The sequence below is a fragment of the Poecilia mexicana genome, unplaced genomic scaffold, assembly GCF_051168715.1.
Source record: "Poecilia mexicana isolate PSO_F unplaced genomic scaffold, ASM5116871v1 scaffold_13, whole genome shotgun sequence".
NCBI classification, from domain to species: domain Eukaryota; kingdom Metazoa; phylum Chordata; class Actinopteri; order Cyprinodontiformes; family Poeciliidae; genus Poecilia; species Poecilia mexicana.
The window spans coordinates 11,740,180-11,762,990 of NW_028263382.1; the positions used below are offsets into that span (position 1 = coordinate 11,740,180).

The window sequence follows — 22,811 nt, forward strand, 5'->3', positions numbered from 1 at the left end:
TTCAAAAGTGTTGTGCACATTTTTTTTTCTTTAGAAGTTTTGAATCTTCAATATACTATTTAAAGATAAGTATGTCCAGTACAGCTGCAATCAATATTTTTTATGCTGTGTATGTATGCATAAAAACTATTCTTTCCTTAGTGAAAGCAGACTCATGCAGTAATATGACCTGATCTGTTCTTGTTAAAAAAAAAAAAAAATCAGCTGTATTGTTTAGTTACAAGAAAATGCAAACACTCAGAGGTCTTTTTAAAGTAAATTCCAATATGCAACCTCTTCAAAACACATATAAAATATCCCTGTCTCCAAGCCTAACCCTTGACCTGGAGCCCATCAGATGTAAAAACACATTTCTTCAAGCAAATCCTCCACGGTTCTTTTTCCTTTCTTTCTTTGTTTTTTTTATAGGGCATTTCGGTAATTGTGCCACATTCCCACTCTGCAGGCCTGGAAAAAGTATTAAAACAATTTTAGGGTTGGGGGAGCATGTTTATTTGGATAGATGATTTTAGAAATTATGGAACTTAAAAAATAATAATAAATGAAAAATTATTTAATGAAAAGTTTTTAAGTGCTAAAAGCCTATACTTATCCATCAATTTATTGTACTTTGCTTTCGTGAAAGAAAGTTGGATGTTATAAAAGTTAATGTCGATTTAATATACAGTATTTGGACATTTAAATGCCCCAGGTAAGGACATTAACAAGATAGATAATTACTTAAGTAATTTTACATTTTTCATTTCCTGTCTCAAATTCATACATAATATTGTGCATAGAAGATCATCTGGAAAGACAGGCCAGTTTCACAATTTTTTGTGGATGTGAATTTATGTGGCCCCTCTTCACCCCTTTCCTTTTGGTGGCACCACTACCAACCCACAGGCCCCATCCTCTTACATACATGGTGATGACTCTCACTGACATCATACTCTGAGTATTTGACAATTTTCCTTTTGTTGTTGTTTTTTTTTTTTATCTTTCTACGGAGAACAGAGTAAAATAAAACTCTAAAGTAGGTAAATCAAACCAGTTAGTACAGAACTGTTTAATCTAGATCTAAATTAATTTTGTATTCACAGTCTAACAATACTTTGCATACCAGCGATCTGAATTTTCATTGCAACAAACTGCATCCTTTGTCCTTTTAAGGGTAATGGGTGGTTGCTAAAAAAGCCAAGCCCCTTTGCACCAGACAGGCTTCTTCCTTTTAGTCAGATCCTGAGATGTCAGCTCATTTCCATATTCCCTGCCCCCTCCTTTTTCTATTGGCTTCTTCAACTCCTCCCACTGGAGATTTGACCAATGCTGCATGTAATCCACGCCCATTCTCTCCTCCTTTCCCGCGTCCTCTTCCTTACTGTCCCCGTCTTCTTCCAGACAGACCCTGCCCTTTCCTTTATGTCGCCCTGTCTGTGGGTTCTGTTGAGAATTGAGGAGACTTGACAATGGAAATCTTTCTCCACCGCCTGGAGTGCTGACCCCCCGGTTCCTCCTGCTTGGGAGTGTGTGTGAGTACAATCCAATCTGGGCTTGTCATTTGTTTTTGCGGGATCGCGTTTCTGCCTTCTCATCTTGTTTGGAGTCCTCCATAATGCAATGACCAGGGAAGGAGGAAGCAGATGAATAATTGATTGGCCCATCTGAAGCAGCTGCTGTGCACTGATAAATCACAGAGGGCTCTTTATTTGTGATAATGTGGTGTTCTTTGTTATAGTATGTTCTCTTCGTTATCTGGATGCGTTGAGGGTTTTTATTTCAGCTGTGTATGCATAAAAAAATATATATATTCTGCTGTGCTCTAATTCTTTGCTGCTTCCTCCAGCTGCCCACTCAGTTCTCCATTTTGGCTCTGAGCTGGCTGCCGGCTGGGCTCTGTGGCAGGTGGGCATCTCTGCTGCAGTCTGAGGGCTGGGCTCTGCAATCAGCCATACATGCGCTTTTGTTTCGAGGATTAGGGGGATCTTTGATTGCATGTCTGATCTGAATTCGTATAGAGTTTTGCAGCTGGGGAGCTCTCAGAGGCTCGTATAAATATGTCAGCCCATGACTACTTGTGCGATTGCACTGCAGCAACAGCATCAGAGGGATGCATCAGTCTTGCACCTCTGGCCTAAACAGTGAGCCCCGATGGGTCTTTTTATCCCTTGATGTCGTTGCTTCTTTAATTATGTTAAAAGGTTACTTTTATGAGAGTAGATTGTGGAGGTGTTGAGGTGATTTATTTCTTTTTCTCCCCCCTTCCTCTCTGGGTCACTGAGAGGTTGCCAGACGGTCCTGGATGCTGCGCCAGAGGGCAGATACTCAGCAGTTGTTCCATGTCTGTGTCAGGGATTCAGATTTCTCTTGGTTTTCATACTCAATATGATGATCTTTAGACTGCCTTCTTGTCTGTATTCATACAAAGGAAAGTGATAGCAGTGCATCTTCTGAAATGGATTTAAAATTTTATGTCCAGTTTGGCCAGATACAGGATGACCTTTGAACCCAGACTGGATCATGTGGCAGTAAAAAAAAAAAAAAAAAAGATCAATCATGGACTCTGTTTTTTAAATTCAGTGCTCCCTGTTATAACACTAACCAAAAACAAACCATAAATACAGTGTTTAGGGCAAGAGTACTTACTAAGTAAATCCAAAAAAACTTAAAAAAAATAGTTTCAGTCAGAAAATTATTTAATATCTTTAAAAAAAATTTTGTTTGTTTGTTTTTGACTATACATACGTTAGCAAAAATGTAGAATTTCAGATTATTATCACCTTTTGCTCTTCTGCTCTTTGCAGAGTGACATGCAGACAAACACGTCAATATTAGCTGGTTGATTACAGGTAGTTAGATTGTGTGTTCCAGTCCAGCTGCAGTCAAAGACATTAACCAATGTAGTTTTAAAGCAATGCAGCAGCAATATGAGTGCTGTGTGTAACAACAGAGGAGACGATACATAAATGTGTCTGTACAATGATTGCAGTAATTTGAGTGGTGCTATTTTATGTTTTATAACATAACTGAGATTTGTCTTTTTTTTTTTGAAAGTTAGTCATGGTTCTAAATAAGTCGATTAGTCTTTCTTGCAAGTGAGGAAAAGCCTTCTTTCAGGCAGTTCACTGATGGTGGGTAGCAACAGGTGGGGGAGGGGCACCGCTTTGTCACATTATGCTCTGTGATCAGAGAAAACACTGGTCACTCCAGCACTTTCTCTGGAATGTAATTAAATTACTTTTGAACCGTAGCTGAGAATTTTAATAGCTTTGAGACACAAGTTTGGACCTTTTAAGATGCTCATTGTCACTTATATAACTCATAAATCCTTGATAGAACTTCAATGCAGTTTAACTGGACTCCATCTGTCCATCCATCCATCCATCCATACGTAATGGTTTTCCTTGCAAGAGCCAGGTCACCATCTTGATTTAAATAAAATGAGTGTGTAACAACAAAGGAGACAATACATAAATGTATTTGTACAATGACTTTCGATCACATCACCTGGATTATAGTTAACATTTAGAGGAAATCAAGTCGGGATTTAATGTTTTCATCCTGATCAAAAGCTGTTTCACCTGTCTAAATCATTTTAACATGCACTTGTTTTATAATTCTTCTGTAACTTGTGGCGGCGTGAGTTGTTTGATTATTTCAAAAATGACAATGCTTCATTACAAAATATGCCAGAGTTAGCCATGAAGGATGGTACCAAGAATAATAAAGGGTTATGAAATCAATAAAAAGAAACATATTTATTGATGGAGGTAATTGACATTTGTGATTATGATAAATTAAACAAAACAGATAAATGTAATATCTTAAGTTAATCAAAGGCTTTGTAAAATGTGGCACTCACTTTGGGTCAATAAATGTTAGCTTCGCCACACCACCAAGCAGACATATTTTCAAATAAATCTTTAATTTCTTCATCCCTGATTCTGAACATTCTCTTATCATGCAGCCACTGAAGTGATTTATCCAAAAGTTTAAATGATATTTTCTACCACTTCACACACTGACCCTCTGTAATTGAATAATTTGGCTATCAACTCTTTTGAAAATAATTTGACAAAGAGAAGTCTATAGTTTCGCACAGTCTTGAGACCTTGACCTGTCACACCACAGGTTGCTTTCTGCCTTTTAATGAAAAACTAACATTCATATTGAAGTTCATGTCCGTGGCCTTTCTGACAGAGACTGATGTATTCGGACAGATTCCTTCAGCTGGTGCAGCCAAGCGGAAGCAGCAGGGCTAGTTAGTTTTTGTCCAAGGTACTGTGTGTTATGTGGATAATGACTGATGAGTCATCATGGAGCTATAGCACCCCTGATGCCCTCTCAGCCGTCTCTTTTTAAAAAAAAGGAAGAAGGAGAAGAAAAAAAAAAAACGGTGGGCGACTCTCAAACGTCACCAACAGTTCCTGTTCCCTGGGTTGTCAGTATCACAAATGAAACAATGCAGTCAGTATGCTAGAGCTGCGTTTAAATGAGGTTGCCCGTTTTTGGATTTACTGCTTAGTGAATACTTTGCTTTAAAACAGTGAGATTTAAAGCTCAAACAAAATATTTAGAGCATTACTGCTGACAAGGGGCTTTAGGTAATATAGAGAGCACTTCCTGAGCTGCCTTCCCCACTTTAATCTGCCTGACTAGCTGTTTAATGCACTGCAGCCTTCTTTATACCTAGAAACTATCCAAGCAGACTGCAGGAACAATTACTGCATGAAGACATGGGAGCAAGTGGCTGAAACATAAACTGCAGTCTATTTTTAAAGCCCCATCTTGACAGCATATCACACTTCTGATTTCAGGTCGGTGAGACTTTTGGCAAAGTTTGCATGACCAGTACAAAGCCGACAGCTGAAACAAATTGTCCCAGGTTTCTGTTCTGCTGTGCTACACAACAACAAGGATAAATATCATAGTGGTTGTAGTCCCACACGGAAGTAGTAAAATGTTAAAATATTTATTTAGGGATGCACAATAAAATCTGTGTTCACCGATGTTAGTAATTTCTTTTAAACATAAAGCATAAAAGTGCCAGTCCCATAACTAAAAATTGGCTTTGTATCAATCTAGCTAGCTATCCATATATGTAGCTAACTATCTATCTAGCCAGCAAATCCGTATTGTTTATTATTACACACTACTCATTGAATGTAATTGTAGGAAACATATGGCTTCCACGGTTTTCTTACACACAAATTCATTTGACATATGTCGGGTCTAGAAGAACCCAATTACTTGTGTTGTGAAATCTAAAAAGAGAGCCACCATTCCTTCATTTCACACCGTTGTTAATGTAACAGTGTGAAAGTGTGTAACAGTGTGAGCTTTTGAGCGCGTCTTTATCTTATCTGGTCTGATGAGAACCACTGTGTGTTATTTAACATTTTCTGTGCAAATGAAGAGTTTATCTTCTTCCCAGATTTAAGTTGAATGAACTCAGTGGTGTCGTCTGAATGTGTTAGACCCAGTAATCCAGATGGCAGACAGGACCTGACCCCGCAGGAGGGCGTTAAGCCACTTAACTGTAAATACAGGGAGAGAGTGCCAAAAAATACTTTGCAATCCAAACAGCTGAATTGGCAAACATTCGCCTTCTGTGCATGCTAATAGAGCTCATACGTGAATTTGCATTTGAAGTAATAAAGTAGGTCTGTATACACATTTGTTGTCTATAAAAACAGGTTGCTAGTACTACGACTCTAGTTTTTTTTTTTGTTTGTTTTGGTGTCACTGTTGATATATGTGGAAATGTCATTTACTAGCTCACTTAGAACAATGATTGTAAACTTAATCTTTTGCCCTGATTTTTAGTTTATTCACATTTTTTTATTTAGCTTTTCTTTTAGCACACTGGGACCATCTAAGGCCTGCTGTCAGGCAGAGACTGTTTTTAAAGAAAGATGATCTTTCTGTGGTGAGGCGAGTGGGAGGAACCGAGCCAAGAAAGGCTGCTGGGAGAACCGAGGAGCGACGAGGGAAGGGAAGCGAAGGTGGGGGAGATGGTCGCAGTCCAAAAGGCTGTGCGGCCAGCGAGCCGAGAGGGAGGAGGAGCCTGGAGGGATTTGGCTCATCAAGCTTCCTCCTGATGTCACTGTCCATGCTGCAGGGAAAACAGAACGGGGAGGGGAGGTCTTCTAGGGAAGACGAGGAAAGGGGGGGGTCTTACAGGGTTGGGCGAGGTCTTGTTGTGTGGACAGTGAAAGGGACTCCGCTTCGAATCACTTGGGAAGCAGAAACAATAGAGTCTGTGTGCCTGAGAAAATCCTCCAGTTGCAAGATGTCTGTGGCCAAGATGAAGCCTTCTGACTCTTGAGTGCATTTATATAACTGAGGGAAAAAATGGCAGTGATGAAAAGGGATGTATGAAGCGTAGCTGTGAGCAGAGCTACTGCCATTGTTGGAGGCTGTTTTTGCTTTTGCTGCAGGGAGGAACAGCTGCATTGGAGGCCCGCTTGCTGGAGTGAGACAGGCAGCGCAGTTCACACAGAGCGTCTCCCCGTTGACGCGGCAGGCAGACAGGTGGTTCCTGAACTCAGCCTGCTTCGAGTCAGGGGAAGGAACTGGAAGGAATTTGGGGAGGGTGTTTTTTTTTTTTTTTTAACTTCCTTTTTCTTACTCTCAAAGGAAAATATCTCATGCATTTAAAGCAAAAGTAGGATGGAAAAGTGTGCCAAGCTTCAACTTTCTGCTTGGATATGAGCCAAATGAGATTTTCAGGGATGTCAAGTAAACAATCGTCATCTTAAATTTGACCAAGAAATCAGACTGAAACTAATATTGAGTGAGGTCATGGATCCAGACTCATCCTGTTGCACAGCGGTAAGCAGGATGGGCTTGTTCTATTCATTTCCTCTACCGCTGCAGATTTGTCCTCATTTGATTTTTGCACTGTGTGCAATATCGCACACATGACTTCTGGGACTTTAAATCTGGAAAGCTGTTATATTTTAGTTTCCATGCATTAAAACTCTGCTTCTCAGTAACACATTTAGCCAATTGAACTGGACCTTCGCCATCATTCAGGTCCGTCATTCAGGTCCGTGTCTGATATCGATCCTAGTGACCAAGCTCATAAACCTCAGGGAAAGTGGTTGGCACATGATGATGATGATGATGATGATGATGGAAAAGAGAGATTAATAAAGAATATATGGGTTACTTTCAATCAGTACCAATTATCATAGTATTTGGCGATATCCTTACAATGTCATAATTTTAACATTCTTAACCATTAACTCATTTTCTGTCAGATGGAAGAATTTCATGTTTTATTTTTAGTGAGACAAGTAATAACAGAATATTATTTGGGTCTAGTTTTCATTTATAATGTTGCATAAAGTCAACCATGAAAATGTTGTAATGTATAGTTCATTCTAGTATTGACATGCCTTGTTTTTGCACACTTTCCCAGATGAGTTTAATTCCTATATTTTGTAATAATGTGGGAACTAAAAAAGCCGAAACTGCTTGTCGTTTTTTTTTTTTTTTTCTTCGTCATTTTTAATTTTTATGGTTGTCTTGAGTATTTCTATGAGTAAAGATCAGTAGTGGGACATTTACCAAACTGTGCTGCTTTCATTAGAGTGTAATAAAGTGAGACATGTCTTACTAATATCAAAGAAGGGGGGGAGGGGGGAGGGGGAAGTAGTTACTAATCCCTGTTTTTCTTCACTTTTTCTCCCAAACTGTGACCTGAAATCTGATTCAGATGTGAAATATAGATTGATGCTTTCATAACTGTTCTCATGATACAGCAGTGCGTTTTCAGTTTGGATTTAATCCCTTGTGATGCTTGTGTACGGCATGACAGATGTACAACACATCATAGACATGCAGAGTTAATCTGTGCTTGACCCAGTGATACGGTTTCATCTGAGCAGAGACCCAGCGTGACATCCTCTTATCTGAACTTCATATAAATAATAAAACTGGCACAGCGCATGGCAAATTATTACCAGGAATCAAACATGAGATGCATTGTAACAGTTTTACATAACATATTTGTGCAGATCAGTTTGAGGTCATTGTTGTGCTCTGTGGTTTAAATCACGTTTTTTTTTTTTTTCTGCCACTGCTTTCAATTTTTGGAATTTTTCACATTGCAAGTCAAATGACCTTTGACTGAAAGTCTGAAATGTCTGACAAAGTTTGTTTAGAGAGGAGGAGCATAAAGTGCCAGCTGGTACAGTATTTAAGGGAGGATTTATAATCCCAGCATAACCATGAGTCACTTCCTCCTCGGTTTGTTGAAGCAAACACTCCCTCCTCACCCTGTATGAATGTTTCCTCAAGGTTTTTCTTAACATTTCCTCTGTTTCTTCCTCTTTGTGTGTGCAGGTTAAGTGGTCTCTCCTCGCCCCCTCCACCTTTGAATGTCACTCATCATGGCCAAGCGTGAGACCGGCAGCACCAGCCCCGTGGTCAGGCAGATAGACAAGCAATTCCTGGTCTGCAGCATCTGTTTGGACCGGTATCACAACCCCAAGGTTCTGCCCTGCCTGCATACGTTCTGTGAGAAGTAAGATCTCTGTTATTCAGATACGATTTTACCTTTATGTTGAAGTGACTGGTAAACTGTGATTAATATGACAGCAAAAGCATTTTATATTCAGGGTTCCTTTTCTCCCTTTATTCTTTTCTTGTTTCCTTCCATTTTCCTTCTGTCTCTGATTTTTTTTTTTTTTTTTTTTGGTTTTTCCAATGTTCTTCCTCTTTTCCTTCCTTCTTTTACTTTTTCCTTAGTTTCTTTCCCGTGTTTTTGCTTTCTTTTTTGACTTAAGGAGCCGAGAGCTCTGGACATTTGTGTCTGGAAACGTCTGGGTGTTTTGTCATGTAATACTTTAGGAACCCTTTAATTGTTGAAGATTAACAGATAAAACTGTGTTCTCTAGGTTATTACCTTATGGCTTATTGCTTAGCTTCTGAGATTAGTAAAAACATCAGTAACAATGATTCATGTCTGGGTGTCCCTCCTGTCTTTGTTTTTCTTGTAGATGTCTACAGAACTACATACCTCCCCAGTCTTTGACACTGTCCTGTCCAGTATGCAGACAGACGTCTATCTTGCCAGAAAAGGGCGTGGCGGCCCTTCAGAACAACTTCTTCATCACAAACCTAATGGAAGTGTTACAGAGAGACACAGAATGCAGTCGAGCCGAGGCGTGTAACGTACTGGAGTCGGCCAACGCAGCCTCGACCTGTCAACCCCTTTCTTGCCCCAACCATGAAGGAAAGGTAAACCCCAATAAAAATGACCAAAACAGGACTTTTCCACTTCTGTAAAATTGGCTTTGAGGAACTTGTTGCTATTTTGTCCCTGTGCTCTATTGCTCCCTCTGTAGGTAATGGAGTTTTACTGTGAATCATGTGAGACAGCCATGTGTCTGGAGTGCACAGAGGGGGAACACAGGGAACATGTGACCGTTCCTCTGAGGGATGTGCTGGAGCAGCATAAGTCGGTTCTTAAAAACCAGTTGGACACTGTGCGCAACAGGTAGGATTTTAAGGGATTTGATATGTCACAAGATTTACTTCAGAATTTAGAAATACTTAGTCAGAAACTTTTTAACCTGTGCTCACCTTTTTCTCTGGAAGATTACCTCAGCTGACAGCTGCCATCGGGCTGGTCAATGATATCTCCAAGCAGCTAACGGAGAGGAAAAACGAGGCAGTGACTGATATCAGTAATACTTTTGACGAGCTTGAGAAGGCATTGCACCAACGCAAGACCGCTCTCATTACAGAGGTGGAAAACATCTGCAGCACCAAGCAGAAGGTCAGAGAGCTATGATTAGTGTGATTTGCATCAGGGCAGAAGACATGCTGTAATTTTAAGCACATTAGCTCAAGCAATACGTGCTCTAATACAGCATTTTTCAGAAGTATTCACACCACTTGATTATTATTTTTTTTTACAGATTTTGTCACATTAGAACCACAAACCTTGGGGTATTTTGGGGGGAATTTATAGTTGCACAGAATTGCTAAGTAGAACGAAAAGGAGATAAGTATACATCTAAAAGTCTCATTCAGCTCCCAAGACTGTGACACTGAAGGTGTTGCTCTTTTTTTTTTTTTTTTTTTTTTTTTTTTGCAACATAGCTCAAGCTCAGTTGGATTAAATGGAAAATGGGTTCAGGAGTTTACATCTTGGAATCTCATTTACATTTTTCATCAACTCTGATCAGCTTTCTTTTGGACACTCTTGCATAAAGAAAATCTTTATGGGTTACACAAGAAATGGCTGTCCCTCAACCTGAGCTAATAAAACAACTAATAAAGTAATGTATAATCTAACACGGTTACTTTAAAAACCAAGTAATCATTAGTTATTTTTTCATGGAGTAATAAGAAATCAAGGTAACGATGAAATCACTGTTTTTTTTTGTTTTTTTGTTTTTTTTTAAGATAAAATCCCATTGAAATCCATTGATTGTGGTTTGAAAACATATCCAGGGCACTGTATGGGCTTACATCTTAAGATGTGTCCATGTTGATTCATCTTTAGGTGCTTCAAACCCAGCTGACTTCTTTGCTCCAGGGCAAAGAGAACATTGAGAGCAGCTGCAGCTTCACAGAACATGCTCTTAGCCATGGCAGCGCCACCGAGATCCTTCTGGTTCAGAAGCAAATGGGCGAGCGGGTCAGCGCTTTGGCGAGACACAGCTTCCCTGAGCATCCTCATGAAAATGGACATCTGGAATGCCAGGTAGAGACGGACGGACTGAGACGCTCTATCCAGAACCTGGGGGTCCTCATCACAACGGGGGCCGTGGGCCATACAAGCGTCGCCACTGGCGAAGGCCTGCGACACGCAGTGGTCGGCCAGCACACCACCATTACCGTCACCACCAAAGACAAGGATGGAGAACTGGTGAAATCTGGGAATGCTGTTCTGAAGGCAGAAATAGCTTCTGCAGATGGAGTTTGCACTGAAGCTGAGGTGGTGGACAACAAAAATGGTACCTACGAGGTCGGGTATTCCCTCCGCTCCGAGGGAGAATTCACCTTCTCTCTGCTGCTGTATGAACAGCCTGTGAGGGGGAGTCCGTTCCGCCTCCGGGCCGTCAAACCGTCAGATGTCCTGCAGTCTCCAGAGGATGTGAAGAGAAGAGTGAAGTCCCCAAGCGGAGGAGGGGGCCATGTCCGTCAGAAGGCTGTCCGGAGGCCCTCCAGCATGTACAGCACCACCAAGAAAAAGGAGAACCCAATAGAGGACGAGCTGATTTACAGAGTTGGTGGGTGGAAAACTGTTGGCTCTATTGTTGCATGATGGTTTACACATATGAACAGAGTTGTATAATCTGAGCATCATGCAGCTGAATTGAAATGTACAGCTTGAAGTGTGCATAAATAACCCAACGTACTGTTCTCGTGGCAGGGACAAGAGGGCGGGACAAAGGAGAGTTCACAAATCTTCAGGGCATCTCAGCCTCCAGTAATGGCCGCATCGTAGTGGCAGACAGCAATAACCAGTGCATACAGGTCATTAACTATAATCCTGAAATGGTTATGCTGCGTTCCTACCCCCAGTTACAACTTGCAAAGCGAACTTCACGTTTTAATGTGGCTGCTGCTCCCATCAACATTAGTAAGAAGTGGTGAAAACGTGTTTTACAAGATACATATAAAAGTGCATCTAAAATCAATGTTGTATGTAGTGCTTGCAACTCTAAACTTAAAAATTTAAAGTGGTCTTTAAGAAAAGTAAAGCTTATAAGGATGTTTAAGAACTATTACAAACAATTTATATGGGTGACGCCATTTTGAAATTCCGACCAACTATAATGCTGTTACCTCGGGTCTGACGTTGAATCCAGCTCCGTGTTTCCACTTCCATTCGTCACCGTGCATTTCCTCCAGTTATTTTTAATTACAGGGTGTCCCCACATCCTTAAAAAATCTTAAATCCATGCATTTAAAAGTAAGGCTTTAAAATGTCCGAAATATTTGGTCTTACTATACATTAATTATAAGTCTCAAATTTTGTTGTGGCGTGGTTCTCGCATATTCTGTTTTTGGTTGTGTTTTTGTTTTTTCTCGCAAGACTTTTCTGTCAGCAAAACAGGAAAAGTTTTGCGACATCATTGCGTTTTTTGAAAGGAGAAGATAGAAGCTAGGTGCTAATATAGCCTTGCTAGCGAGCTAGCTTTTTTTTTTTTTTTTCTGTCGATCTTGAGTAAATGTATTGCCGGTTGGCATGACGACGTTCGTTTTCGCCACTGACTCACTTTTGTCTCCCACCCCTGCAGAAACCCTGAGTTATATTTTTATTTGTGTAGGTATTTTCCAACGACGGCCAGTTTAAAATGAGGTTTGGTGTGCGGGGTCGATCTCCGGGACAGCTGCAACGTCCCACGGGAGTAACGGTGGACATGAACGGAGACATAATAGTGGCAGACTATGACAACAGATGGATTAGCATTTTCTCCTCGGACGGGAAGTTTAAGGTGAGCAGTGTTTGACAGCCATATTTTTTATTATTATTATTTTTATACACTTGAGTGAATAATACAAGCTAAGTGATAAAAATATATCTGACTCGCCCATCTGCAGAGTAAAATCGGTGCTGGGAGATTGATGGGACCCAAAGGTGTGGCTGTGGATAAAAATGGACACATAATCGCTGTTGATAACAAAGCCTGCTGCGTTTTCATCTTCCAATCAAATGGGAAGCTGGTGACAAAGTTTGGAGCCAGAGGAACCTCAGAGAGACACTTTGCAGGTATTTTCTACTGTTGTATGCAAAGTGTGACTGTTTAAAAATTACTACAGGAGGAAATGCACGTCAAATGAAGCTGCATGACATGGGCCAGATTTACTGCATGTCTCTAAAGTGCTCAAGTGATCAGCATGCTGCTGTTTAAAATTGGAGTCTATGTAGATTTCTGCATGTTTAATTTTTGTACTAAATATCCACAATCTGCTTATACATCTTGAAGTTTTAAAATTTTGCCTTCATATAGCTTCCAACTACTACTTTTTATTGGGATTTTATGTGATAGATAAACACAAAGTAGTTTAGGATTTTGGAGTGTAAGAAAACCCTAAGTAAAATCAAGTTCAACCCTCAGAACTCAACTAAATGGTAACATCTATAATCCGCCTATATAGTATATGGAGAAGTTAAGAAATTAATCAGAGAAGCATCCCAGAGACCCAAGGTGGCTTCTGAGGAGCTGTAAAGAGCCACAGCTCAGGTGTGAGGATCTGTTGGCGACATTGTTCTGTGCTCCAACAGGGGCAGGGAGGCTGGTCAAATTTGATGGGGAAAATGGATTATGATCATGATTATGATTATGATCATGATTGGAGCACTTCAGGAAGAAAACATGAAAAATTCTGGAAAAGGTTTGAGACCTGGGACAAATGTTTTCCTCCCCACACCACAACACTAACCAAACAGAATAAGAATGGATTTATTCTTATAGAGCCAATCTGTGGCAAGACTTGAAAACTGATGTTCACAGGTGGATTTACATCCAATCTTATGGATGTTGAACTATTTTGCATAGAAAAATTGGCCAAAAAGTTAGTCAAGATGTACTCTTAAAGACATGCAGTTAATGAGTGGGAAAGGAGTTTAAAACTATTTTTGAAAACTGTATATTTTCTTCTTTCCACATTGTAAAATCCACTGCGTTGTGTTGACCTATCACGTAAAATCCCAAACAACTATATTGATGTTTGTGGTTGTAACACAACACTGTAGAAAAGTTCAAGTTGTATAAATAATTCAGTAAGTCCTATGCTGTCTGCTTTCCTAACTCATAACCGATCCAGGAAGAGGCATACATTTTAAAGATACTAAAGCATGAAGCAGCATGCTGCGTTTGTGCCTCGCTGAGATGCTGCAAAGATGACTATCGGGCATTTCAAGATGACACTCATGTTCTTTAAATTTCATTTCTCACTTCTTTTTTTTTTTTCTTTTAGAGAAAAGTGGTGCAAACATTGCACTGGAATCAAAGCTTAGTAAATCTGGCCCTCTTTTCAGTAAGTAACGAATCCACATTAGTCTGAACTGCAAAAAACCTCAAACTTTTAAATGTTCATTCATCAGCTCTGTCACGTCACATCTTTTTTCTATTTCACACCGTCCGCTGTCTCTGAGATGACTCTCTTCTTTGTGTTTTTCAAAGTTTGTGGAACTTCCTCTTGCGTGTTGTTTGTCAGGTGACTCATAGTTATTCTTTCCCCTTTTTGTCTGCTGTACCGTTTTCAGGTCCTCACTTTGTGGCTGTTAACAACAAAAATGAGATTGTGGTAACAGACTTTCACAACCACTCAGTCAAGGTAAGGCGCTCTTATGTCAGAACAATATATGTCGCACAAAACCTCACCTAAAAACTGACGTTGATGTTGGGTCTGTGAACACTTCTGTTTCCATGTTGGACTGAATAAATAATATGACAGGTGCATATTTCAGATTTTATTTTTTATTTTTTTGTGGAGCTTCTCTTACCCACACAATTCTTGCTGTATGTTTGATCACTCTTATCAGAAATAAAAAAAAAAAAAAACTAAACTAATTTTAATAGGTTATTTTTAAGGATAGTTCAGAAATGAATAGGATTGAGGGTTAGACAATTTCAGGAGCTTAATGTTAACCTATCTTATCCATTCTTGTTTTTGTATTTAAGTTGTACTTTATAAAAGCATTAGCCCAGCAGTTATCTAATCTGAATGGTTGGACTCTTTTAAACTATGTTGTTATGTTTCTGTATTCTTCCTTACGTGTGCATATTTCCTTTGATTTAAAAAAAAACAAACAAAAAAAACAAATTCTTTTTTCTTCATCTCCACATTTAATCCCGCTGACAGGTGTACAATGCTGATGGGGAGTTCCTGTTCAAATTTGGCTCCCACGGTGAGGGGAACGGCCAGTTCAACGCTCCGACAGGCGTGGCTGTTGATGCCAATGGAAACATCATTGTTGCAGACTGGGGCAACAGTCGCATCCAGGTTTGCTTCACAACACAAACTGTAAAATCAAAAAGGGGAAATGATATCAGTTGAATATTGGTTTTGAGGGCGGTCTCTTTGCTGTAGGTGTTTGACAGCTCAGGGTCTTTCCTCTCCTACATCAACACGTCGGCTGACCCGCTGTACGGCCCTCAGGGCTTGGCCCTAACATCCGACGGCCATGTGGCGGTGGCGGACTCCGGGAACCACTGCTTTAAAGTCTACCGCTACCTACAGTAGAGACCCGAGACGGCCATTTCCTCAACTGGGAGCACTGACGACACAACAAATGTAATCCACAGGGTGCAATGATATTTCCAGTACAGCCTTTTGATGTGCACATCAGCATATTTCTTAGATATAACCGTCAACTTGTTTTACCTTTTACGATGTGTATTGAAGGTTGGTTCTCCTTTTTATTCAAGCTCGGTAATGTAGCATCCTCGGGACAAATGGTCACACAAATCTATGGATGTGCATTGTTGTGTGATATTATTCAGTCAGGCTGTCGGTAACACTTTAAGATATAGACTGAAATATTTAATCAGCTCAAATCTTTCCTGATGCATGAAATTTCTTTCTTTCCCCCCCACCCCCCTCAGTTTCTAGGCAACGGGTTAGTGCACATTAGCTGGTTTTACCTAAAATGCTTACAGTGAAGTGAACAATGCTCTGCTTCTTTAGCAATGGAATGAAATGTAAACATTTCTCATTTACCACCATCTGTCATGAATACCACCATCCGTGCATTGGTTTTGCTGTATGTACTGTATATATTGTACATGGATGTACATTGTGTATATTAAATCACTCTGTATGTAAGTGCTGTTTGATTTTGAAACGCGCAGTGTTTTTGCCTTTTCAGAGCGCAGTAAACAATGAAGGATTTTCGGATTTTTTTACACGTGTGGCAGCTGTTGAAGGAGCTTTTGAACGGCATCCGCAGCACATGCATTAGAGATAAGTGTCATATAAATGCTTATTTAAGCAGCACAATTTTCTTTGTTTTGTTCGTCTATAGCTGTTTTAAAGGGAAAACTGATGTAAAATGCTAATTTATTTTATTTTCTACTAGCTCTGTCTTTACAAATTATTTTCTAATTTTTCCTTTGCTTTTTTTTTTTTTTTTCTTAAACTTTTAAGGGAGATTTCCCACTTGAAGCAGAATTCACAGGTCCAGGATTTGTGCCGAAGTGCCACTTATTTCCACGGCGAATTTGCTTTGAAATAAATCCGTATTCAGCATTTGAATTAAAATTATGGCATTTAATAAGCTAGTTAATACCTTTTTATTGAGCGCTGCTGTCTGGCAGTAACACTGCACAAATCTCAGGTGAGCCCTCAAAGTTTATACAAAAGTGCTAGTGAGACAATATTAGGAATTTTTATTGTTTTGTGCACAAAAATGTAAATTTGGCTGACTAAAATTACTTAAATTTGGGAAATGGGATCTGAATTCTGTTTTAAGATGTTTACATGTTTGTGTTTTCATAAAAAATGATTTATGTGCATTGCTGTTTATTAGATGGATTGGCTAGTGAACACATCAACGCTCGAGACTTCACTGAGAATGATTTTATAAGCTACCTGTCTTTTCTGCTCAAGTTCCTTCCTTCGTGATGCCAAACTAAAATTCAAAAGCAAAGAGTTGTGCGCAGAAGGAGTTGTTGCTGCTAGTGCTGCCCCTGCTGTTCATTTGTTGTAATGCCAGATGTACTGCAGCAGAGAAGAAGGATGTAGTCAAAACGGGCTCCTGGTTCCACTCAGTTATCCACAGCGCTATTTATCATCCAAGCACAGACTTTCTTTCACTCTGTGGTGCTTTCTGAGCTCAAATATCACAAGTTTAATCTAATGTTTTTTTTCTTAAAAAAAACAAAACATAAATAAATAATAGTCTTAACCTGTTGTTTAAACTGTTGCCAAACAGAAGCAGTGACATCTTTTAAGAGTCAAATGCTTGCCTTTTTAACTTTAATTTTTTTTAAATGTGTTTCAGGTTTCCCACCTTACCCATATTTTTGTTTTCTCTATGAATATGCACTGGTAATAAAAGCACATGGTTTACTGAACTACGGTAATGAATGTGACTGTTTGTTTTGCCTTTAGTTCAATAAATGTATTCCTTACTGTAGTGAAGAGAGTTTCAAGGTGCAATAAATCCAAATAAAAGATTTTTTTTTTTTTTCATAATTTTTAATGTTTGTGTACTATAACATATAAACACTTCTTGGTGAGGCTCCTTTTGCATGAATAGTGATATAGATGTGATGAGCATTGTGACACTGATGGGGTGTTTCTCATCTCTTTCTTGACAATATCCATCAACAGTATTTTGATTATATTGCAATCTCCTCCCAAAATCATGAAAGAGATTTTGCCCCTTTTTGTACCAGTTCTATCTTCCACTAAACTTACTTTAACTATGCATCGCTGCAACACTAAGAAAAGTCAGCTTCTTCTGTAATTACCTTTTGTACCTTTACCCTCCTTGTGAAAGAGAGGTAAAGCTGGACAACTATCAAATCGGCAATCTCTTCTATTATACTGGTCATAACTTTTTTTTTTAGTCCGTTTATAATTTTGTGTTATTTTCCGTAAGCCACACAAAGGAATTCCTGTTGCTTGGGTGAGATTAAAACCAGAGTACTGTACCAGAGAGTCCAGCCCAGCTCTCCAGTCGCTTCAATAATGTCATGGTCGATCCTGTCAAATGCTTTGCTGAGGTCCAACAGAACCAACACTGTGGTTCTTCCACAGTCTCTTTATGTGGATGTCATTGAAACACTTTGACGAGGGCAGTCTCAGTACTGTGGTGAAACATCTTTTTCAATAATATTCAAGTTTTTCTTTTTATTACTGATTGTATGACTTTGCAAGCATGCCAATATTTCACTATAATTGCAACTCATACATTTCAAAGATTTTTCTTGGAAAATTATTTTTATTTGCAGACCATGTTGAACTTCAGGTCTATGTTACAAATTCTTACAGCAAATACAGTATGCCATTTTTTTTTAAAACAATAACCATTCCCAAAAACTTCCAAATAGTACATTTAAATGTAAAATACAGGATATGTATATACATAAATACATAAAACTCTCTGAATGCACTCAAAGCACATGTTAAAAACAAGACACAGATACAGAGTTAAATGTAAAGTTGCAAACTGATTGTGAAACAATACTATGAAAAAAGGCTTGACAGTGACATTTAACCGCATTAGATTCAATGTTGCATAGAACTGTTTTCAATCTCAAATTAAACTGCAAATGCCAGAACATTTATAAAATATGGAATGAAGTCAGCGTTTAAAACAGGATGAAGGGGAAATCGGCTTTGTGGCAGTCAGGCGCCTGGATATGAGGAAGAGCAAAGATAAAGTTTCAACTCGGTAAACCGTGTTTCAATGAAAACGGAGCACATTAATATTTAATATTCTCAAAAAGAAGAAAACAAAAGGCATGAATGATTCATGCCTAGACATAATGCATTGAAAATAACTTAACACATTCAATAGTAGCAAATCATCTTTTAAGGTGAACAACAGCAATTGAAGGAAAACATTTAACTCCCTTTGTGTGAAATATGATCAAAAATAACTAAACAGCACAGCTGACAAAAGTTCAGTGTCACAGTAATCGCCACAAAACCCCACCAGTCAACACAAACGAAGTGTGTACAAGTTTTTTCAAGTGTGTAAAACGGTTCCTCTTTTAAAAACGTTGATTTGAACCATTTGTATAAGCTATCCACTGCAGACCAGCTGTCTTAAAATCTGCTGTAATACCAAAAGAAATGCTCTTCTTTGATTTAGTGCCATATATTAATCATAAAATCCAGATTTGTTTTAAAACAGTGTTTCAGCAGCAAAATATCCAGGGAAATGCAAACAGTTAACTATGGATAAATACTGAGATATACAGTGCGACTACAGGTTGGTGGAAAACACAGATCAGACACATTTTTTCACAAAGTCAAATAAGTGGTTAGACTGCTTAAAATACAAAACTTAAAAGCATGCACACACATGAACACAGAAATGTCCATTAAAATGTGTTGTTTAATTTAAATGTATGTTTTGCTGATAACGCTGAAGAAACACTTTACATCATAAAATCTCAAAGTCGTGGGAACGTCTTAGGCACACTCTGAATCTAAAGACAACTCCTTCTTGATAAAATATTTTTTTACCAGTGTAAGCAAGCCATGGTCAGTGTCTACAAAGTCTTTTTACAATAACGTCAGCGTAATATTCAACTTCTTACCTCCTCAGCAAAACGGCCAAAGTCATTCAACATAAGGGGGGGAGGGGATCTCCTGTAGCACCTTTGGAAACACAATACCTTTGATCTTTTTTGTTGGATTAATTGGCTTTATTGCCAATCAATAACAGCAAGTGAGTGCTGACAACTTGACAAGTACTTTGAGACATCGACTAATTACGTCCATCACCTACTTAGTGCTCGGTCCACTCCCTGTCTTTGGAAGTGAAGAAATATTTCAAGTCATTTTTTGAATAATATCAAAGCTTTTGTTTGCGTTGCTTCATGTGAAATCTTAACTTATTTTTCAGCTAACTGTGAGGCACTTTCAAAACAAAAATGAACTACATCTGTCAATCATTGGCGTGTTAGACCTCTGAACTGTCATTGTTGCTGAGGTTCTGAGTAATCATGGGTTCTATACTGGTGGAGTTCCTGGGTACTTCTTTCTTCTCCTGCTTAGACCGCACCAGTAAGACCACTACAGTAATGAGGAGCACAGTGAGGAGCAATCCAACAAAGATCCCAATGATTAACACCAGCCTGTCATCGCTGTCTCTCTGGTTGAGCTCGCGGGGGATGATTCCTTTGGTGAAGATCTCCCTCTCTGGACTCGTCTTCTGCTGGCTGCTACGGTCCAGTGAGATGTGCAAGATGTTGGTACCACGGTTGTTTTCCACGCCAATCTCGTCAACTATGTCAGGCTCATTGCTGGAAGACCTTCTGGTGCGATGGTGACTCTTAGGCAGACGATCCGAGTGACGGCCAATCGTATGATATTCCAAACTTCTCTTCCCTATCCCCCGATTTGCATTGTCCCGGGAACGGACTGTGTAGATGGTATGAATGTACCACTCTCTCCCCGCAGCCACCTGACAAAAGCAAAATAAGGGAGTTAGAAAAAGTCTTCAATTTGTCATTCATTTATGGGTCTACATGAATAGGTTTAAACTATTACACTTAAAAAGCATTTATCATACAAAATAAAGTTGCAGCACCCCCTTGTGGGCATTTAAATACATATTTTAGATATAATTTGGGGAAAATTTCTTGAGTCCAACTCCAAAAAAATCAAGTTTGTACACAAGTCCTTAACCAAATATCTCAACGTAGCATCAGAAAAATAAACATCTCATTCCCTTGCAAAAACAAAACAAAAAATAAACTCCTAGCAAGTACCCAACTATACATCCATTCATTCATTTTATAGAAACTGTCATAAATTCAATGTGCACATTTTTATTTTTACTTAAAGACAAAAAAGAACATGCAAGAAGCACAAAAAACTGCAAAAATAAGTCTGAGCAATTATAGAAATTTGCACAGCTGTTTCTAATCCCCTGATGAACACACCTGCAGTCAATGTCATTCTCCACCCTCTCCTCTGTATATAAGCTTACTTTTTTTCTTTTTTTTTTTGCTGTTCTTCCCTGGTTGCTCCTGTTACTAACCCTGCACTCCATGTCCTCTTCTCTTTGTGCAAGCTCTGCAAGCTATAACTGAAGCTTCACTATGCTCTGCTCAAATTCCTGACTGTATTTTGGCTTCAGACCTACACGAGTAACTTCCTGGCCCAACTTATCAAAAAACGTAGAAAGGCATAAAAATAAATCTATTTTCAATTTGGAAAATATTTAACTTTTTTTTAAGAACTTTACTTTCAACATGTTTCCTTTCTGTGAGCATACTGTTACACGTTTGTCTCATTAGTACAAAATACTCACAATAAACCACCAAGATGCTACAACAGTACAACAGTAATGAAAAAGGAAAGATTAAAAGCACTACATGGTCACCTCAAACCGAAATATCTGTCCTAATTAATGATTTTTTTGATGAAATGCTGTTGTTCCTGAAACTAAACTCTACTAATGCTATTAAATAAAGTTAGTGGAATGTAAATTCATGAGGTTATAAATAAAAATATTAGTTGGCAGATATTGCAAGTGGGGTTTCTCAAGGCTACAGTCTGTTCAATATCTATGCTCCCCCTAGCTCATAATATAAAGTATTACAATGTTGTTGTTTTTTTATGTTTTCAGCAGTTTTTGTAATTTTTGTAAAGCCCTTGTGTATCAACGTTGCTATAGAAACCAATACTTCCTTGTCTCTCCTTCTTATAGGGTTTGATATTTACCTATGAAAATTGTTACAGAAGAACTTATTGAACTCTCCTGCATTATTGTAGACTTCTGCAAATATATATATTTAATTTGACATTTATCTAGTTAATATAAACAATATGATGTGATTTTTCACATTAACAGAGTCCATAAATTGTGTGGTTACGTTAAAGCAGAGAAGCATTCAGGCCGTTGCAGAACACTTTCCAGCTGTGAACCAAATGATCCTTTTTCCTCCTAATAAGCCAAGAAAAACCGACTTGGTGGCTAGAAGAAGAAGCAACGCAGACATGATGAAAGGCTGAAACTTTGAGTCATACTTGACTGTGCTGCTCAAGACCATTAGAAGCCAGAATTATATACTTGCTGGAAACTTTTAAGTGGAAAGAGTGAATCTTTTTTTTTTTTTTTTACAGCTTGTTAAAAGAAAAATGTGTGGGGAAAAATATCATGTAATCACTTTCTGTGACTCTTATCTATTTTTTGCTTTACGGACTGGTTGTCAGGACAGGGGAAATGTTGTGATTATACCAGGTTTAATGGGAATTGTGAGGCTGATTTAAGCGCAACCAAATAAATGCTGATAAAATAGCCACAGGATTTTTTTTTTCTTTTTAAAGGATGGACACTGACCTGAAAGAGAGCTGCAGAATCCATTCTGAAACCATCTGCCCCAGACTGTCTGACCAGAACCAAAGCGCCAGGGTCATCCACTGCCAGAAAAGCATTAAAAGCAACATTGCCAAAGGAATGGGCCTGGGTCTCTGGCTGGGCCTTGTCCTATAGAGACAAATTCATGAAATGAACACTGATGTACCAATGGCCACACAGCGCACATCTTGACACAAGGGGTTGTTATCTTTTACTCACAATAATCTTGAACCTGTACAGCAGGGACGGAGCATCAGCCAGGCAGCCAAACTCAAAGTTGCCCGGGTTGTATTTTGGGACGTATCCATCAGCACCAGTGCACAGGAACACTTTCTCTATGTTGCAAATAAAGGAGTCGCCCAAGTTCTGAACTGGATCCACCATCACTCTGCCATAGATTGTATCCCCTAAACAAAAAAAGAAAATCTTAGTCTTATTTATTCTAAAGAACGGTGGGAAAATTTCTTTTTTAATGGACTGTTCAAGCTTTTTGACAAGAAAAAAATAATTTTAAAATAAAAAAATAGATTTGGGTTATTTTTTCCAATAAACTAAAAAAGTGTTTATATACCTGCTGGTATTTTCACAGTTTGTTTTTCTCAATGCACAAAAATGCATGCACATTTTTAAAATCAGAATCAGAGTATTCTATTTTTGATAGCTGCACAGTATTTTATATTGTAATTTTGCCCTTACTGTGCAGTATATATTTATTTTTCATCAAGATATCCACCTAAAGCTATACCGAAATGGTTGGAAAAACACAAGGTGGATGTTCTGGAGTGGCCCAGTCAAAGCCCAGACCTCAATC

At 38.8% G+C, this 22,811-nt stretch overlaps 2 protein-coding genes across 2 annotated transcripts in view; one reads left to right on the forward strand and one right to left on the reverse strand.

Moving 5' to 3' along the window:
- Positions 1 to 868: 868 nt before the first annotated feature.
- Positions 869 to 17,145, forward strand: LOC106926222 (tripartite motif-containing protein 3-like). Its single transcript, XM_015001004.2, has 13 exons — positions 869 to 1,511; positions 8,332 to 8,512; positions 8,988 to 9,228; positions 9,336 to 9,487; positions 9,589 to 9,769; positions 10,502 to 11,231; positions 11,375 to 11,478; positions 12,276 to 12,443; positions 12,550 to 12,718; positions 13,930 to 13,989; positions 14,219 to 14,289; positions 14,818 to 14,958; positions 15,046 to 17,145. The coding sequence occupies exons 2-13, from the start codon at positions 8,367 to 8,369 to the stop codon at positions 15,196 to 15,198; spliced, it is 2,316 nt and encodes a 771-aa protein (XP_014856490.1). The 5' UTR covers positions 869 to 1,511; positions 8,332 to 8,366; the 3' UTR covers positions 15,199 to 17,145.
- A 737-nt stretch (positions 17,146 to 17,882) lies between these two features.
- The window catches only part of LOC106926224 (FRAS1-related extracellular matrix protein 2-like), a 61,535-nt gene continuing 56,606 nt past the window's right edge, over positions 17,883 to 22,811 (reverse strand). The window contains exons 22-24 of the mRNA XM_015001008.2: positions 22,220 to 22,407; positions 21,983 to 22,129; positions 17,883 to 20,098 (exon numbers count right to left, since the gene is read on the reverse strand). Coding sequence (XP_014856494.2) covers positions 19,595 to 20,098; positions 21,983 to 22,129; positions 22,220 to 22,407 — 839 coding nt within the window. The 3' untranslated portion in view covers positions 17,883 to 19,594. The remainder of the gene's footprint in view (positions 20,099 to 21,982; positions 22,130 to 22,219; positions 22,408 to 22,811) is intronic.

Excerpts from the sequence above, each read along its gene's own strand:
- LOC106926222 (XM_015001004.2), top strand. The coding sequence starts at position 8,367 with ATGTCACTCATCATGGCCAAGCGTGAGACCGGCAGCACCAGCCCCGTG. Across the intron at positions 12,719-13,929 it reads CTCAGAGAGACACTTTGCAG|AGAAAAGTGGTGCAAACATT; the intron begins GTATTTTCTACT and ends TTTTTCTTTTAG. Across the intron at positions 14,959-15,045 it reads GGGGCAACAGTCGCATCCAG|GTGTTTGACAGCTCAGGGTC; the intron begins GTTTGCTTCACA and ends TCTTTGCTGTAG.